This window comes from Poecile atricapillus, chromosome 3 (genome assembly GCF_030490865.1).
Source record: "Poecile atricapillus isolate bPoeAtr1 chromosome 3, bPoeAtr1.hap1, whole genome shotgun sequence".
Lineage (NCBI taxonomy): Eukaryota > Metazoa > Chordata > Aves > Passeriformes > Paridae > Poecile > Poecile atricapillus.
The window spans coordinates 101,991,818-102,010,047 of record NC_081251.1 but is presented as its reverse complement, the minus strand read 5'-3'; the positions used below and the strand labels follow the sequence as shown (position 1 = coordinate 102,010,047).

The 18,230-nt window shown below is 40.4% G+C and overlaps 1 protein-coding gene across 1 annotated transcript; it reads right to left on the bottom strand.

Annotated features, from left to right (window-relative positions):
• Positions 1 to 671: 671 nt before the first annotated feature.
• Positions 672 to 12,018, bottom strand: GTF2A1L (general transcription factor IIA subunit 1 like). The gene is made up of 9 exons (XM_058834449.1): positions 11,998 to 12,018; positions 10,034 to 10,135; positions 9,609 to 9,732; positions 8,169 to 8,224; positions 7,089 to 7,182; positions 5,325 to 5,920; positions 3,543 to 3,833; positions 2,651 to 2,740; positions 672 to 779 (listed from the first exon to the last, which is right to left on the bottom strand). Exons 1-9 carry the CDS (start codon positions 12,016 to 12,018, stop codon positions 672 to 674), a joined length of 1,482 nt encoding a protein of 493 aa, XP_058690432.1.
• Between the last annotated feature and the right edge of the window lie 6,212 nt (positions 12,019 to 18,230).

The window sequence follows — 18,230 nt, the reverse complement described above, 5'->3', positions numbered from 1 at the left end:
TTCTCTTCTTGCATCTAGAGTGCATGTCTTTAAACTGAAGTCCAAAACCACAAAGCAACTACAAAAATCAAGAGAAGTGTGCAGCTGAAACAGCCACAGGTTCCAGTCTTGCACAGATATTGCTTTTTTTTTTAACTCAAAAGTCTTTGAAAAGAATAACACAACAGTGTAATTGTATATTTCAAGTCATACCATTGAAATCATGAGATTTTAAGAACAGGAAATAAACCAAACATAACTAAAACTTATTTAATTATAACCAATAAGTATTTCTTTACTAATTCCGAAGTATTTCTTTAGTTTCTTGGATTACAAACAGATAGAACATTTCAAACTTTAAAGCTGTTCATTCCAATGATGTTTCTTCATTGGAAAAAATTAAATAATCAGAAAAGAACAGCAAGGACAGCTGAGTAGCTAACAGTACAGTGGTTCCATTTGCAAACTAAACAGATTAACAACACAAATTAACAACAAAGATTTTGCATATTTTTTATCACAGTTTTGCTGGTTTGAGTTGGGTTTTTTTTTTGCTTGGTTGGTTTTGGTTTTTTGTAGGGTTTTTTTTGTTTGTTTTTTTTTATGGCACAATAATAGAAAGTCCAGTTGTTTCACAGAAGGCTTATAAGGAAATAATGCCAGAGCCTTCAAGGACATACTGGAATGAGATTTCACCACTCCGCATCTCCAGTGGCCTTTGCAAAAACATGGTCTTTACCCTCAATGGACATCACTCCGTCTTTTAAGTAGAACTTCCATTTGTTCTTAGTGCGATGTATCTGATGAAAAATAATAATCAAAATTAATGCAACCACAAATATACATTAGACCATTTATTAAAAAAAAAAAAAAACCAATGCCAAGAAGGTTTAAGCAAAATCTGTTTTACATACCTGGTTTTTATTTTAAAATTCTTATGGCCCAAAATATTCAATGGAAGCATTATACATCAATTGTTTATAAAGAACTCCCTGCCCTCCCAAGAGAGAAAGAAATCTGCTGAATCTTATCCCATCATGTCCCACTCTCCTACCCCACAACTTCCCCCCCAGAAAAGTGTTACCTATGACAGCTCAACACCAGCAGGACAAGACAACAGTAATGGGGAAATCCCAAAACACATCACACCTTGCAAACCAGTGTAGCTTAACTAAATTGAAATGTTTTCCTTTTCACATGGCAAAGAAATGTTGCATGAGGTGTCAGGAACAGGCTAAAAAATATCAAAACTTGGCCTAAAAGCAAATACTGTTATTTAAAAAAAAAAAAAAAAGAAAGAATTTGTATATTCTCTTTCCTTTTAAAGGCCTGCAAGGAGATCCATACTGCAGAAAGTTTTGTTCAATACTAAAAGAAGGAATTTTAAATATCTCTAGAAAATTCCTTGAATTGTCAGCATCGATATATTTTCAATTCCAGAAAGAAAAGAAACAGGACAGCAATTTTACCAACATTGTCTTAAAAGTAACAAGGTAATTTAAGACTTAACTGTTTTAATCTACTTTCTACTGGGCCCACATTTTATTAAAACTGTATTGCAAAGGGGAACGTTACCAACATCTTTCCACAGTTTCTGTAACTCTCAATTTCTAATACCATTATTAGATGATACTAAATTTCCTATAAGACAAGCCCAATGCTAACCTTCCTAGTAGTTTCTTTTACATTTTCAAGCAATTTTTCAGCTTACTTCAGACAAAACTTGCTCTAGATAACAGTATGCACTACCTATAGCAACTGTAACATCTAAGTTCTGAAACTGCAAAACTTGGTGCACCTTTCAATACAATACACACATCAATGGCTTCATTTCAGAGGCATTTTCTATGCATATCCCTATAACTCTCAAATATAACCAGTCCCAGGAACAGTCAATCTGTCATAGTTTTATAAAGACAATTTTCTTAGCACCTGTATGTTTCCTAACCCACAGACAACCATTAGACAGACCTAGTTAGACACACAAAAAGTTATCACTAGTCACTTTTGAAAGAACATTAAAAAAAAGTCAAGGCACACTCTTAAACAAACTACAGCCACATTTTCCATATTTGCCTTAAAATATGCACTTTTCTTATCTTTTAAATTACTGACATGTAAGCATCTGAAACCACACAACAGCTAAAAGGACTTAATTTGATCTTCAGGAGTTCAAAATAAGGTTGGATTTTAAACATTAAAATGAAGGAGGACAAAAAGGCACTTAACTACTTTGTTTTTCAGACACAACAAAATTCTGGTAGGAAAATCTCTCAGTAAGCATCACAAAGACTAATAAAAAAATGTAAAAAAGTACACCTCTCTTTCTGTTATCCATTTTAAAAGCCTTAATTCACAGCTGAATATGCCTACATACATCCACAGAGATGTTGAGCTTACCTAAAAGTTAAGGAAATAAACAAGCTTTTGCACCTTTACAAATCATAATTTTTCCAGACTTGTTGATCCCTTTTCCTTTAATAGGCCATTATGATTAGCCTCTTTTCAGAAAACAGCGGGAAGTTTTCAGACTATTGTCAGCTAAACACATCATTTAAACACTATTACAGCATTAGAGTTTCTTCAAAAGGCACTGACAAGAGAGCAGACATGGATTTGTGGAAGATATTTAAGATGATTAAAGAACAAAGATAAAAGTGTATTACTGTACCTTTTCATACTGACAAACTATCACATTGTCGGTGTCAAACAAGTCTGCAATGTCCTGTTCACTGACATCATCACCTGAGTTTAAGGGGTCCTAGAGATGAAAATTCTGTTTTATACTCTTTCAGAATAGCATTGAATATACTTGCAATTAAACATACCCAGAACAATAAAGTTACCACTGCAAAAATCAAGACCTGGAGGCTGTGAAGACCACATTGCAACAACCTCATTTACAAGTACCTTTTAAAAGTTTGCATTCTCAAAACCCAAAACACCCTAAACAAAAGCACAGGTCAAAGAATCAAAACCGGTAACACAGATCCCAGTAACTGAAATACTTATCAAGTTGTGTTTATGTGAAGTCCAAATGCTGCAAGTTGATTCTCCTGTGAATAAACCCATGGGATACAAAATTGCCTCTCTCTAAGAAAAAGGAAAACCTAGGAAACACAGGGCACTAAACAGAGAACAATGTTCTTGCATCACATTGTTCACTCTCTAATCCCCTCTGGTTCTTCAGAGGGAAAGGAAAACTAGATTTGTATCCTCATCTTGCTTAAATAAATGTTATTTAAATCTAATTATTTAAATAATATCGTAAATAAAAAGCAGAACTCCATTCTACTGAGGCTAGGGTTTTACAATAAAAGTTTAATTCTGATACCTAAGTATTTTAATTCATCCAATAAAAAAATTACTTTCCAACAGTTCTTTCATTTGTCCACACTCCTCATAATGAGCTTTCTCTGCAGTACCTCCTATTTCCAGAGGTTTGTAACTTCATTGTGCATGCCCTGTATTAAACTAACAAGTAACTGCTCTAGGTCAAATAATTCAACAGTCAGGAGAGATCTAATACTGTTACGTATTCTAAAGGCTTAAAAGTAAATTACCTCCTCAACTATATCTATCTGGAGGTCTTCATTGTCCCCATCACTGCAGCTGGACTCCAGGTTTGAAGAACTGTCACATTCTTCATCATAGTCTTCCTCATCATCCAGAGCTCTTAGATCCTCTGAATCAATAAAGCCAATGAATTCATTCTCTTCTTTGTCTTTTGTATGTGGTATTTGTTCCTTGGAAGAAACATCCCCAGTACCATCAAGCTGACTTATTCCTTCAATGTCACTGCAGAGATCCTTCTCCAGTGGTAAATCAGATTCCGTCTGCTCCGTGGGTTCCATGGGACAGGAATGAAAGAGACCAGGGACAGCTTGTGAATCAACACCACAGTGGAAGCCATGTGCAGCACAAAGCCCGATATTTTTGTTTGATAAATCAACAAGCCTGGGGCACTAATGAGAGTTTCAGGTCCTACTGCTTGTAAAACCTGAGTGCATTTGCAAATATTGTGTTGAATCTAACTAAAATGGAACCCAGGTCAAATATTCCTCAGCAATACAGAAAATGATTTCTTACACTTTTCTCTAAACACCCTTGTACTCAAACAACTCTAAAACAAAGACAATCAAGTGGACTCTTACAATTTCTAATGAGAAGAAAAAAAACAACTCCCATAAAAACAAAAAAGGAAGGTACTCCACCACCCCCAAAAATAGCATTTTTCATTTTTTAAATAAAAGCCAAGATGAACTGATCCCTCTCCCTCAACTCATTCAAAATTCTTTGTTTAAATAAGATATAAAATGCTGGGAGAGACAGTAAATATTTCAGTAGTTCAAGTTACTGTTCATAAAAGTGCTAGAATTCCTAAACAGAGCATTCACAAGAGCATAAAAGGTCTTTAAGGTTTCAGCCATCTTCAGTTTCTCATTAAATCTTTATTGTAGCACTTAATTCCCATCCACATACACTTCCTAGCTCAAGAACATAACACTTTGTTTTGACCTCCCATTCCCACTACAGACAGTCTTCACCATGCTGCCATCAGAGTTCAGATGAGCAACATAACATGCTTTCTATTTACAGACATTTGGCAATACTGTTGTCAAATTTGCATTTAATAAATTTGCCTCAATCACATATGAGCACTATAACTCAAAGTCAGCAAGCCAGTCTGAACTTCAAACATCTGCAAATAATTTCTGGAACTAAAATTAGATGAGGTCAGGAAAGTGGCTTGTTAATTAAAATCATTCAAGCTCTAGCTGTGTTCGAACTCTAGCTAGTTCGTTCAGGACTTATTCCCCAAGGAATACATTTTCTTCAAGGAGATTTTCACTTATCAATTTTGACTTTTTATCCTGAATGCATTCTCAATACAACTTTAATGCTCTTGACACATTACAAGTTAAAATCAATCCCAGCTGAATTTGCAAAAGCACTTTGCCCACAACTGACCCGTATCCATATGTGGATCAGCGTCAGAATGATATGGAAGTTCTCAAGGAGTCTTTCATGTCTGCTTAGTCACAAAAAGCCCCCTATGATTCTCATAAGTAATCAATAAGTCAAATACAGTCTATCTATCCATTTTTCAGTATTTTTAAATTTATATTCTCTTCAGTTACAGTATTTTAGCAGTAGTTTTGACAAATTCTTAATGTAAAAACAAGCAGTCAGCTTGCTATTCTAAACAAGCTTAAGAATGGACCATAAAATCAAAATAACTTTTGTTCTTCTCATTTAGAGGTGCCAGCTGTCACTCAGAAATATGTTCAAATAACCATCTCTAGCAGAAGTACTTTCATTAGCTGAGAAACAAAAGGCCTTACCTTGTCAGAGGAAGCAATGCTGCCCTGATCCTTTAGAAATGCACTTTCATCCAAACTTTCCCCTGCAATAATCAGGTCAATGATATCATCAGACACCTGCTGCTGCAGCAGCTCCGGATGCTCCATGTCCGGCTGCCCCTCCACATCCAGTAGGACACTGCTTGAGCTGCTTGCCAAGGATTCATCAATAAAAAGTCCTTCTGAGCATCCTGGAGTAAACACAGCTGTGTGAAGATTGTCATGCTGGAATTTTTCTGTGGATTCACTGCACTGATTCAACACTGCATTGATTTCAAATTCCTGCAGACTCACAGAAGGCTGCTGGACCAAGGTAGCAGAGTTTTCCAGGCGTTGTTTTTCCACACAGCTTGGTGTAAACAGCACAGCCTGCTGGACAGCGGCCTCCTGGGGCTGCAGTACTTCACCAGCTGCATGGGCAGCAGATGCACTGACCTGTGCAACACTGGCAAGGCTGGCCTGCAGAACTGAAGCTTGCTCCAGGGGATGAAACATCTGCTGCACGGGGTAATGGAGAATGCTTCCATCTCCTGAGGCCTGTGAGACCACCACAGGTACATTCACCTTGTAAAGTTGTCCTACAGAGAAAAAAGTTTAAAACTGCTTCAGCAGATGCAACTACAGGTTCATCCAGGCCACTGACTTGTCACCACTAAAACCAAGAGCAAACACTTGGGCAAACTATGAGAAAAAGGACATTCGCAAAGCAAAACTTTCCTCAAGCACAATTCCAGCCCTTGAAAATCAGGCATTCAGAAGCTTTCTGAATTATGGCTCCCATCCAATCCATCATGCTTAATACCTCTTTTTCGGTTTGGCCTACACAGCACCCTGTGACAGTAAGCTCAATAATTTAACTACATACTTCATTTAAAATAAAAAAATACCCTGTTTTGATTTTTTTCCATGTCATTTCAGAAACTAAGGAATACAAGATAAAACAGTAAACTAGTCCATAGCTACAGAGAGTTCATTCCTTAAAGGGCCTGTAGGTATTCTCATTTAAAAACCTGCCTATTTTAGTATAAAAAAACCCCAAACAATCCCTCATTTATACATCTTTTCTTAAGAAAACCACTCAAAGTACTGAATGCTTCAAATTGTTATTATTATCAGTGTTTAGAATTAAGATGCCAGAGCCGAGTTCCAAATTTCATTTGATTTTTCTTCTCCCCACACACATGCTTACACAGACAAAGTCACTGGCACCAGTCTATAGATCTCATGACACCAGGAATTATACCTGAAACAGATAACTAGGGACATCAGTTTTCATCAAAGAACAGCTGTCTGAGGGAAGAGTCAATGACTGAACTAAGCCTTCTACTGATCACACCTAAGCAGTACAAGCAGTTTTTGTACAAGCAATACAGGCAGTGTTATCACCAAAGGAATGGGATCAAAAAGGTTAATGGAGAGTTGGATTTTATTTGAATAAGAAATCAATTTGTCTCTGAAGCAACACAGTGCCTTTAGCTTTTTGAAAACATAGAAGATTGTCCCAGAGAGACAGGGAGGAGGAGATACCTGTGTCTGGGCTGACAAAGGAAAACACTTGTTACAAGTTGTAAAACTGACACACCAACTAATCAATGCAGTTACTTCCCTCACACAGCCACTACAAAAACAAAGAAGAGGGTAACTGGCTCCTACCCACTTTACCTTCACATCTGCTTCACCTACTGTCCCTGGGACTGTCTTTCAACTTCCCCAGGGAACAGTAAGGTTTGATATGTCCTCCCTTACCTGGTGCTGGCTGCAGCATCACTCCAGCTGGCATCTGTAAAGGATAAGCAACACACGAAGGGAGAGCAAAAGTCACACCCACTCGTGGGGGCCCCTGCAACACAAGAACTGGGTTTAGGCAAGAACAGGGCACTGAGTGCCACACCTGGAATATCCATGGGAAACACAAGTGAGGGACTCTCTGTGCTCGCCTTCACTGGAAACTGCATCATGTTTTTGAGATGTAGACAGATGAAGAGTGTTCTGCACTGACAGAGTAATGGCTTGCCCCAAGTTTCCTGCTTTCCAGCTATCACACTCCCTTTTTGTTAAGGCAACATTTTCCATAATCCCCTCAATGTACCCACATCCAGAAAGGTATTTTTCTACTCATTTTTACCTAAGTTTATGCATAGTCCACACAGCACAGGTTTCTTGCCTAGGCCCATGAAGCTACTTCGTATTAACTTTCCCTCCTGGGAAGCAGAGTTGGATATACAGCTCTCTTTCAATCTAGCTCTTCTGAGGAAATCCAACTTTTAAATCAGGAAACTCACATATTGCACAAACATCTTCCCAATATTATATTTCAACTTGACAAGCTACTTAGCTTGAGGCTCAGGAGGCACTCGCTAAGTTCATCAAGCTCTAGCAATTAGTGGATGCTCCCCAAAGAAATTTTGCTATGCCCAGAGTTCTGAGCTTGTCAACTATAAAAACATTCATTTTCCTTCTGGATGATTTCTACACCTCAGAGATAATGCTTCTCCCAGCTTCACTAGTGCTAGTATTTCCTAGCCATGCATTATTTTAAAAAACAGTAATAATTTATCTTTCTTTTTAAAAAAGTATATGTAGCTGCACATTTCTACTACACTTACATTCTATGGGCTAAATACATGCAGCTTTGTCTTTCCAACACTTCTCGCTTCACTTCTTGCAGAACCAGCTGGTACATCCCATCCTTTTTCACTGCTCCAACAGAAGCAGCAGTGTTACAAGTCTCCCTCCTAAAGCCTATTAATAACTGACAACCAATTTAAAAATTTTAGGAGTCCAACATAATCAAAATGGGAGTAAAATATAATTACAGCTACATACCAGTTTTGCTGCTGTAAAATGCTGAAAACCTCTGCCAGCTTGGATGACAAAAGAGGCTATATAAAAAAAACCTACATTAATTTCTTGGATACAGTTATCTTTCAATAATATATAGAAAACATGGGTAAAACTAAAGCAATCTAACTTCAGCTCAATCTCATTAGTGAGCACGAGTATTGCCTTGTCAACTTGAGGAAAACATGCAAGAATTTTTTTCACAGCAGAGAAAATCCAACAATGCTAAAAGTAGGAACAGGAGGATAACATTTTCAAAAGCATCCAATACTGACTTCCATGGGAGAAAAAAAGGGCAAAGGGAAAACTTTCCCAGGCTTTTAGAAGCAAGCAATTTAGGTAGCCCTTAACTACTTTGAAAATCTCTAGCCATGGGGCAATTCAAATCCCGTTTTTAGGAAAAAATAAATAGATTTACTCAGACTGCTTGGCCTTAGTATTGCTGTTTAAAAACTTAAGAGTAAAAAGGTAACGCTCATTAAATATAAAACCTCCACTAGCCTGCAAACACCAAAGTGTATTTCCTTTAGTCATGTGAAACAAATAAAAACACCTGCCTCCAAAAACAGTTCATTCCACTAGAAAGACTGTTAAAAAAAAAAAAAAAACAAAAACCCCAAAGAAACACAAAAAAGGAAGAAAAGAAAAAGAAAAGAACCCCACAGCTCCACAGATAAAGAATGCCTGCCCAAGTACACTTGAAATACGCTACAATACAGATTTTCATTAAATCATCTCATATGGGGCTTGTCCTTCATGGGCAAAGGTCCTAACAGCCTCTCACTTTGGGATAAGTCTCAGCTGAGTACTACACTCTACCACAACAATACCACAGTGACCAGCTGGACCTTATTGAGAAGAATAGGTCCTGATGTCAGAGACTGTGTGAAAGTCAAGTACTCCTCTGAAACAGGAATGCTGCTTTTAGGAAAACTACCTGAAAGAAAAACTAAAAAGCTTCCTCTCTTCTGTTTGAGCAAGGGATTACACTTTAACAAATTGAGAACCAGATTAAACCCCAACCTGACAGAAGTGTGCCCACTGCACGGCACAAATGAGCCATAAAACCCCTGCACACATCAGGACACATCAAAAGGGGAAGCAGGAGCTTAACCCTGCAGGTGAATCTGCAACTGAAGGGCTACACTATTGGACTGCAGACAAGAAGCCTGTAACTCTCTGCATGTTCTGTTACTGGAAATGAGCAGCGGATCAAGAGCACGTAGACAGAATTCTATTAGTTTATTAAAGTTTAATTCATCATTTACTGGTCAAATTCTGCTTTCAAATAATTACTGTTCCACATCAAGCTAGATATATGGATAAGATATATAGACAAACCAAGATTATTGTAAGTATCCCAAAAATATCCCTGAACCACTGAGTTATTCTTAATTACATGTATTGTGTCCAACAACATCTGACCTGCTGAAGTCTGCAAAATGCTATGAGATCTGTGTGGCAGCTGCAGACTGAACCGTGGAGAACAGTGACTGTGTTTGAAGAAGCCTTCTGCTGCTTTAGACTGTGTCACCTTTGTTTCCCAAAGCTGCAGGAAGATTATTATTAAGGTCAACAAATATCAGCTTTAAAAACAAACTGCATCAAAAAAGATAACCAGGTAGTCCCAGCTTTTCCAAAAGTAAATTGACTGATTCAATCCAACAAACAGGGTAGCAATAACTACCAATTTACACTCTCAGCAGCCCCCACATCACTCATAGGATATTTGTAACTCTAAGTTAGGGCAAAAGTTTGCATGTTTTGGAGGGCAAAGAAATGCACAGGTCCATCATCTTAAAAGAAAAACACAAACTCAACTGCTATTAATGCAAGGCAACACAACAAACCTGCTTCAAGTCTTTCAGAACCTGCTCCTCTACACCCTCCTCTGCAAAGAGTTCCCGCACACCTTCAATCACATCTTCGATAATGGACTTGTATAGCTCAGACTACATCAGAAAAACAAAAAGTATTTTCAAGGTAAAATGAGGATTAAGTTTTTTGAAAAGATAGCACAAAGTCTAATCCCACTTCATAAACTGCTGTTACAAACTGAACAGCATAAACAGATTGGTTTAATAAACTGAAAGTCAAATGCAAAGGTCTGCAAGTCCACTCATTCTTTTAAATCCAACATCCTTAAAATGTACTGGATTTGAGCCCCAAATTATTTCTTAGGCAATAATAAAATAATAAAAAAATAATTTGGTAAATGCTTAAGAAAATTCTAGAAACATTCAAAAACCATTGCTGTCCTGTATTTTCAAATAAGCTTGTCTAACCCCATTGTATCATACTAGAATCATTGCTCCTAACCTAAGGGCCAACCAATAATACAAGCTATTAAAAATGAACTGTGCCAGTCCCCTCAGAAGCAGAATGTAAGGAACCCACAAAAGATTTTTCTTTTTCTTCTGTGTGGAAACAGTCTGATGCTGTGCTGCACCTAGTTTTGGAAATTTGAACACTACTTTTATCAGATCATTCATTTTACATTATAACAGGTCTCCAACAGAACATCTCATTACTTCTTATGCCCATGTCAGTGATTAAATCCTAATCCTCCAGTCAAACCCGGACTGACACACATGAGCTTCAAGATTCCTACACTCCAATGCAAATGTAAGATAATGAGCTTTTAGCAATTTAAAGCTTATTAATCTTGACTATCATTATCACCAAAATGGCCTACACAAGGTGAAAAATGAAGCGGAGATATTTTAGAAAACCTTACAAGATTCTGGATTAATAATTTATTTTTTTTAAATATCAAATTAATCTTTTTTTTTATCCCAAGATGTTCTAAAGTGCAGATGAAAAAAAAATTTCTTTTCAAAGAAAACAAGATATTAAGAAGTAACATGTTGCACTTTCTGGAAAAAAGCAACCAACTCAACTACTTTAAAACGACCATGCTAATGTAATTTCTTATCAGGGGTTATCAATTTCCAAAGATTCTCCTAGCACTTTTTCAGGACACTAGGAAGATGAGGAAGGGGGAAAAAAAATTTCCTCTTGTACCACTACACTAAAAGCTGTTGATCAGCCCATATGTCAAATGTTCTGCCTTCATTGCTAATCCAGAAGAGAATCTGAATGTAAATCTTTCAATGGGCCTATTCCTCTCCCCAGGATTGCCAAGCTACAGTGAGTACAAATATTTATTGTGCTATATAAAAACCGCACACAGCAACTGTAAAATTCAAACACCACATGCTTGCAAATTAGAGAAAAATGGTTACAGCACAGACACTTTTGTACTCCAGCTTAATCCCTTTACACTCAGGCACTCCTTCGCCAGAACCAGGCCATCCATAGCGGGAACTGTCAAACTCCTGTTTTATTCCTGTGCAGTGGGGTGGCAGGAGTGGTTTATCCACAGCCCATTCCAGCAAAGCCTCCAAGGCTCCCCTGGGATTCCCGTCCTTTGAGGGAGCCCCTGGAGCCCCAGGCAGGGAGAGGCAGCAGCGGGCACAACCCGCCCCGGGCCAAAGGCCGCCGCCTCCCTCCCGCCACAGCCCAGCTGCCGCCACAGCGTCCCTCGCAGCCTGCAGCTGCCCACTGCCAACCCCTGCCGCAACACTTCTGCACACAGGCGGTCGTTTTCAACAGAAGAATTTTTTAAAAAATAAATAAATTAATAAATAGAAAAAGCTTTCGATGTTGTTCTTGGGCTTCCCGCGCCAGCGAACGGGCGGGGCGGCTCCTGGCCGGGCCGGGCGGCGACGTCCTCATCCTCATCGCTCTATGTCCCGCAAGGAGGAGCGGCCCGGCCCGGCCCTACCCGACCCGAACCAACCCAGCCCCTCACCACGGGGCTGCCGTGAGCCATGGTAGCGGCAGCCGCCGCCACAGCCCCGCCCGCCCTTAAGGCGCCGTTGCCGGGGGGACGCGGCCGGCCCCGCCCGGGCCCTGCCCGCCGGCCCTGAGGGCTCCGGTCCCCCGGCACGGCCGAACCCCGGCGGCTCCGGGGGGCCTGATGCCAAAGCCGGGCCCTAAAACTCAGCGTGAGCCGCCACTGTCCGCTCTGGGCTCCAAGCTCCAGCCTGAAACATGGCCTTGTGAGCACAGGATTTATCCGGAGGGCCGCAGTTGTTCCCGTGGTGTGGGAATGCGGCTAGGAAAGCTGGCTACAAAAGCCTACCATTTTTGCTCTAATAAACCCTGAAGTCGTGATTACCTCCTAAACGGAGATAGCTGAAGCTAAGTGTTGCAGTTAAGCAGCAGCAATCTGGTACAACTACTCAATTATTGCTTACATTTGCAGCAATCTGTTCATATGTTAATGAAGAGATCTACTAATTTAGCAGTTACTAATCTGGAAAAATGTTCATTAATCTCGTATGTGTATGAGAATATATACTTAGGTCTTTATGCACCTTCAGTCAGTGTTGCCCTGAGGGTTCTGAGAACCTAAAAATATAATCTCTTTTTCCTTTCTTTTTCCTTTGTTTTTCATTTTTTAGGTAGCTATATCATTACAGTGCTGTTTGGCTTGGGAAAAGGAGACTCACCCATTAAGCTTTAATTTTTAAGCTGAAATTTTCATCCTGAAAAATGAAAATATTTTAATGAAAATACTGTCAGACCCTTAATTAAATAGCCAGACTAACACCTACAAAATAGAAGAAGCAACATCCTTAATAAGCTCTGTTTTCACAGTGAGACAAATGCAACTTGCTATTGAAGTAATTTTTCTCTGCAAGAAAATATGTTTAATGACACTGCTTAGGTCTTGAATTAAACAGCAGTTGCATATTCAGCTGTTCTGTATGCCCTCCATCATTGTGAGGAAAAGGCAAGCCATGTTGCTTTGCTTACAGAATAATTTAAATAATAAACCATATTTTTTTCTTAAAACACAGTGCTCATTTGAAACTGCCCGGGCTTGTGCATACCAAAAGTGTCCTTATTCTTTTCCTGACTGTTTTTTTCCTGTCTTGTTAGCAGAGATAGCAGGAAAGAGCTGCAGCCTTGAGGATCTCGCTGGGCCCTGAAGGTCACAGATGGGGATCCTGCAGCTGGCTGCCACTTCCTCATCAGGCAGCCAGACCTGACACAGAGCCATCGTCCTGCCAGCACACTGTGCAGGGCTTCCAGAAAGGTGCAAGTGCAGAAAGATTCATAAATGAGCTCTTGCATTCTACCTCCCTCTGTTTATCTAGGGGTTACAAAGTGCCTTAGAAGTAGAACAGTCTGTACACCTAACTTCAAAAAGGAGAGCTGGGGAGCTTGATACCAAAGGACTGCTCAGCTGTCTTAGACAGTGGTCAGGTAACTTTGCCTACGTCCACAGGAAAATTTGCTGACCAAAGCAAATTATCCTTACCTGCACTTGAGGTGGACAGCATGTCTCTGTGTTTGCATTCCCACAAGGCACTGTGGGCATCCCCCACCTCTTCTAAATTGTACCCTCTGTACTGTGAATAACAAAGGGCCTGTCACCAGGTCATGCCAGCTCCCTTCGTGCTGGGACAGCAGATAAAACTACTTATAGTACACCGATATCACTGGGGATTAAGTAGAAATGGGAATGGGAATACAACTTTCCAAGCTGCACAGGAAGGTTGCAGAGGGCACTTCCTGCTAACCAAGACACTTCTATTTTCATCTGCCAACTAGCAACACACCTTATATAATTTATTTTACAAATTCCTAGGGAAGGTGTCTTTTCATCCAAGCACTCTCATCTGTAGGCACAGAAAAAATTCAGTCATTTCTGAACAAGGGGGAAAATATAAAAATATCTGTGGCTGTCATTACTCATACTGACTGGCTAGCTTTGATATGAGCTTAACCTACTACCCATGTCCTGCCAACACTGTTGTCATTTTCATGCTTATGGAAGTTTTTAACATTTAATCCCACTTTTAAGGGAAGAAACTGAGGCACAGACCCACCAAATATCTTGCCCCAGCTCACAAATGGCAGCTGGTAACAGCATCGAGGTTTCATCAGTCTTGGTTCAGCTTCCATTCCAGCTCTCCCCATTGTAGTCTCTTTAAGAGCTCACAAGAATTTTGGAGAGGAGACCACAGAAAAGATTAGCATGCTGCTCAAACCCTCCTGATTTTTCAGGGGTTTTGTCTGCATTTGGGAAAGTGCTGCTTAAGGGCACCTCAAACATTCGTTTACTAGACAGGTTTTAATTTGTAATTATTTATACTCCTTTTGGTACATGATGTCTAGAGAAGATTTATTTTTGGATGATAAGCCTTTATTAATCATTAAAGAAAAAAAAAACCTACTGTTTTCAAATGTCTTCCCTCCAAGAAACAGAGAACCCTCAGCACACTCAGATGCTTGGTCATGAATGCCCTCTCCTGTTTAAATCCAGCATTGCTGCTGGAGAAGAACACGGCCACACAACTGCAGGGCTGCAAAATTATTTTTCAAGGCATATTATACAAATATCATCTTGCCTTTTCTTTCCAAGAAAAGGTAATCATTCTTTGGAGGAACTGGTTGTAGAACCCAGGCAGTCCTCATGGAGATAACATGACACGAGCAGAAGTGTAATTTCATTTTAAAGATATCCTCTAACGTGTTCCCTTTGTTTTCAGCTGTTGACTTATAGATATATGGCACTCCAGTCTCATAATCAATTTTATTAACAGCGTGATTTTGTTACAAGCTCCATCATTTCCCTCAGAGTTCTGAGACAGATAATACTGGGACCTATGATTTGTTCCTTTTTCATTTATCATGTATGACTCCTGTTTCTCCAAGAGCCTCTTTTTTTTTTTTTTTGCGTGATTTAAGCCACTTTATCAGAACTATAGAAGGAGCTCTCCCTTAATTCAATTTAATGACAAATTTTCAGGACATTGGGTGGTTTATGAAGGGCTCTGACCTGTACAAACTGCTATATAAAAATGGCAGTCTGATGGATTGAATATACTGAATAGTACAGTATATTTCAGCTCCTTGATAAGCCCAAAGACTTGTGTAGTATCAGTAAGCCTAATTAAGGATGAAGAAAGCCTTGCTTCTCCTAAATACTCACCCTGATACATTTGCCTTATGTGGACAGAAAGACTCAAAGGGAACAGCAGCCACCTGGGCTGGGGAAGGGCCATTTCACTGTGCTTATTCTTGTGCCTTTTTATCACACTCCTGTTGGTGTCAGGCTCAGTGGTCAGTCCCTATTCCTGCACTTCCTTTGCCATCTACCTTCTTTCCCTGGGAATGATGCACCCTTTTTTCCCAGAGAGACCCCAACCTCCTGATGTGCATCCAAAGAAAAGCTACAGTTCTTTTGTCCATTGTCTTTGCCTCCATGGCTCTTTATGTCCCTTCCCTGCCATCTGGTTTTGTCCTTCTTCATCAGTGGACGAAATCTCACCTCTTCCTCACCTGTCTGTAATTGCCACTCATCTGCTCCTGGCTCCAGTGGGGAGGAATTAGCTACCGGGGGATGCAGAACCACACAGAGGCATGGTGCAGTGTGAGAATGAATGCCAGGAGTCATTTCTCCTTATTTGAATTAGCTGCTGGAAGTTCATTTTTGAGCAGATGATTGCAGAAGTCTGGCAGTTTTAGTGTGATGTTAAATAAGAGCAGAGCAGCATGTTTTGGTCAAGGCCAGTTTGCTCTGCCCAACTTTGCATTTGGCAATTTCAAGAGGAATAAAGCTGAGTGACTGCATCAGGCCTTTGCACCAGCAGTGGAATTTGCAGCACCAAGCAACTACTAAAATCACCCAGCAAGTGACTTTGAGAGACAGGCTGAAGCACAGCTAAGCAGTCAGGCTGTCCTTCTTACTGCCTCATTAATACCAATTTAACTCTGCTAAAGAATAACTCAGATGTATGGAGAGTAACCTTCATTGCCATACTGACTGTGAGAAGCATTTCTACAAGGACCCCATTTTCTGCTAAAGGTCATATTCCTGAGCTTCCTTTTCTGAGAAAATAAGGAGGGACTCCTGTTGTCCTAATACACAACTGTACACACCTTTTCATTTTTCTTTGTTCTTTTCTTTTTTACCCCCAGCTCCACTTTTGTGCAGACCTACCCTGAGCAGATTTTCTGCACTCTCATTTTGACATTCTTAATCTCATAATTAGCATCGAAGATATTCAGTAATGGATTTCCATGGAGGGGGCTAAAACAGCCTTTTCCCTTTTCTGTTGAGGCAGCGGTTGGCTCCCTCCACTTCAGATGAAGTCTCATCTAAATCCCAATGTCATTACTTATATTTAGACAGGAACATCTGCTCCATGCTACAGATGACAGATGAAAGTCCCTTCCTAGATGGCAGTCCAAGAAGGTTACAGTGGTAATTCACCTCTGGATATCACCAGGCTAATGCCTAAATTCTTGCTTTAAATCCTCCCTGTTTCACTGCTGGGTTTTGTTCGATATTTTCATTGCATCCCTTACAGCATTGACCTTGTCATTTCCATGGCACAAGCAAGATTGCCCTGAGGACAGGTCACCATTGCCGAGAGCGGTGCAGGTGTGAAGCAGGGATGCTCCGGGCCCAGCAAGTTCTGCTTGGTGCACAATGGCAGGATGTACGGTATGAAAGCAGGGCTCCCTGCCTGGCCTGGCACTGCCCTGCTCGGCTGGGCAACCTTCACTGTGCCCCCCATCAGCCTCACAACCACCTGCTGTGCCTGCAGTGGCTCTGCCCCTGCTTCCCCTGCTCCTTTTCCAGCTGCTTCAGCTCCTCCTCCCCACCCCAGGAGATCATCCACTTACTTTCCCCACCCAGCCACCCGCAGCTATTCCCAACTTTGTTCTCAGTACCTTCCCTTGAAGGCACTTCTCTGCATGGATTCCCTCGCACTTTTCTGTTTCAGTCCCTTCCCTCGGTAAACTCCTCAACTTGACTTGGAGAGGCATCAGTTCTCCTTAGAGACAGCTCCGTGCAAACACGCTCCGCTTGCTGCCCTCTCCTGCCAGCTCCCGGCTCGCTCCCTGCTTCCTCTCTCTTATCCCCATTGCTGGTTTCTCTGCACACATCTCTTCTATTCCCAGCACATCCCTATTTCTGACTGTTTCCCCTTGGACTTTTATTGCTGGGAATGGAAGTGAAAGTTATTCTCAATTAAACCAAAAAGGCCATCTCAATGCAAAGTAATACTAGATATTGTACACACCCACAACCAGAAATACCTAATCACACTGGGATTTTGGGTGGCAAAGCAGAATTTTGAGACAATGCTTTTATTTTATTTTTATTAGTGAGGTTTCAGCAGGGAGCATGAGCACTGCTTACAACATGTTATGCTTGTTATTGTAAAAAATTACAGGTTGTTTTTGCTAAGGAAAGAACAGTGCTACTAAATAGCACATACAAGGCACTGCAAATACTAGAAAGCTGTCCCAAAATAAATATTTTCATGTTTTTACTTATATTCTAGCAATTTGCCATCTCATTTTTTCATGTCCCTGAATCATGTTGTTCACTGATACTTTTAAACATTGCACAGTGTTTAAGCTGTGTAAGGGAACTATACTTTTGCTAGATACCTGATTTCCATTTGCAGGTGCTCACTGAAGGATAGCACACCACTGAAGTGAAAATGGATGTAACTCTATTTCCCGGTGTTTCCAGAATAGCTGATTGCTTTGCTACAGACACCACGGCATAGGACAAGTGGCACGGTTACTTTATTCTTTAAGCCCATTCTTTGAATGCTGCCTCATAAACCTCTTGCCTCATTCCCATATTTCCCCACAGAGGTCTCACTGTTTCCCTAGTAACAGAACAAGCTTTGAAATTTGTGGAAGTCTTAAACATTTGTCGCTACATTATATTCAAATATCCCAGAGAGACCAGAGGGAGCACTCAATAGGAAAAACCACAGCATTCTTTGGGTTAGTACGGCTATGAAATAAGGCAGAAAAGGGTCTGCCATAAATCATTGTGAGAATCCCCCCCAGAGTGCTGCATCCAGCTCTGGAGCTCCCAAGACAAGACAGACATGGATCTACTGGTGTGAGTTCAGAGTGTGGCCACGGAGATGCTCAGAGGGCTGGAGCACCTCTCCTGTGAAGACAGCCGAACAGAGCTGGGGCTGTTCCGCTTGGAGA